The 1276-nt window shown below is 46.4% G+C and overlaps 1 protein-coding gene across 1 annotated transcript in view; it reads right to left on the bottom strand.

Annotated features, from left to right (window-relative positions):
• LOC108510042 (butyrophilin subfamily 1 member A1-like) overlaps window positions 1–1276 on the bottom strand; it is an 8290-nt gene that overhangs the window by 5399 nt on the left and 1615 nt on the right. The window contains exon 4 of the mRNA XM_017839681.1: window positions 984–1258. Within this exon, the coding sequence (XP_017695170.1) occupies window positions 984–1258 (275 nt within the window). The remainder of the gene's footprint in view (window positions 1–983; window positions 1259–1276) is intronic.

Here is a 1276-nt window from a genome sequence, read left to right as displayed (position 1 = left end):
AGCTTTCTTTTCTTCTCTGACAGAAGTTAAGGCCATTGGGTTTTCAAGTTCACGGGCACCAAACATGTGCCTGAGACACCAGGACAAGACTCTGGTTCCATCCTGGTGTTTCTCAACCCCCTCATCCCTCAGGACTAGAGGTGGCTGAGTAGGATGGCTGCCCAACCCCTTCCCCAGCCCCCAAACCCAGGATGGTACCTTTAATTTTAAGTAGAAAAACTGCAAAACTAATTAGAGTGACCACAGCAACCAGGACCACAGCAACCAGGGCAATAATCCAAGGATAGATACTTCGTAGAAAGGGATCTGAAAAATTAAATCCCCAAAGGGGAGATTACTTTGTGAGTAGCAATACGAAGGAAATGATTTCTATTTCATACAAGGTCATTACATTTACTGGCGCTGAGGGTGAAAAACACCTCATGACTCTGCTCCACAAATGGATAAAAAATGACATTAAAAAAAAAATCAAACCTTTTAGGCAATTTCACACTTGTCTGATGCTGATGAAAATTCTCTGCACTGTGGAGTATTTTTAAAGGGAAGATGGATTTTTAATCAAATTCTTTCTGGTTAAATCATGTTTGCTTTTCCTTTGGGAAAAACCCAAATATCGGATTTCCTTAGGCTACATGGGATCACAAATAGGGTGACATGTGCATCAACAGCAACACTCCAGTGCAGAGCAGCATCACCAGGAGAAAGGTAACGCATCCCCAGGGAGAAAAAGTCTCCAAGATTTGTTCATTCCCAAAGAACAAGAGTTCAAAAACAAGTACTGCTGTGGTGGAGCAATACCAAGAACATTTTGAAGGAGGAAGCATCTTATGAGCTCCTCATGGCTGCTCAGTGGGCAGTTTTACCTCTATGAAACATTCTTGGTATTTTCAACAAGGGGACTTAGTGGGACTGTTTCTGGCAGAAGGACAGAGAATTCGCTATGAGCAGGTAAATTAGAGGTACCAGGGACACAAACTACAGACCTGTAACCTTGAGCTCCACCACAGCCTCGTCGTAATCTGAGCCACGGCGAACAAAGCAGGTGTAATTCCCTGTGTCAGAGAGTTGGACATGGAAGATCCTCAAGTCCGCGCTGCCCTTGGCAAGGCCGTCCTTCCCCAGCTCAGTGCGCCCTTGGTACTGAACCATCTGCTCCCCAAACTGGTCCTGGCCCAACTTGTAGCGATGCACAAAGGGCGAGAACTGCTCCCGAAACCAGGTCACCTCCGTGTCCTGTGCATTCTGCCCCGGGGAGAAGCTGCAGGGCAGCACCACG

Source organism: Lepidothrix coronata, unplaced genomic scaffold (assembly GCF_001604755.1).
Source record: "Lepidothrix coronata isolate B3197 unplaced genomic scaffold, Lepidothrix_coronata-1.0 Scaffold453, whole genome shotgun sequence".
Lineage (NCBI taxonomy): Eukaryota > Metazoa > Chordata > Aves > Passeriformes > Pipridae > Lepidothrix > Lepidothrix coronata.
This window is presented reverse-complemented; position numbering and strand designations above follow the sequence as displayed.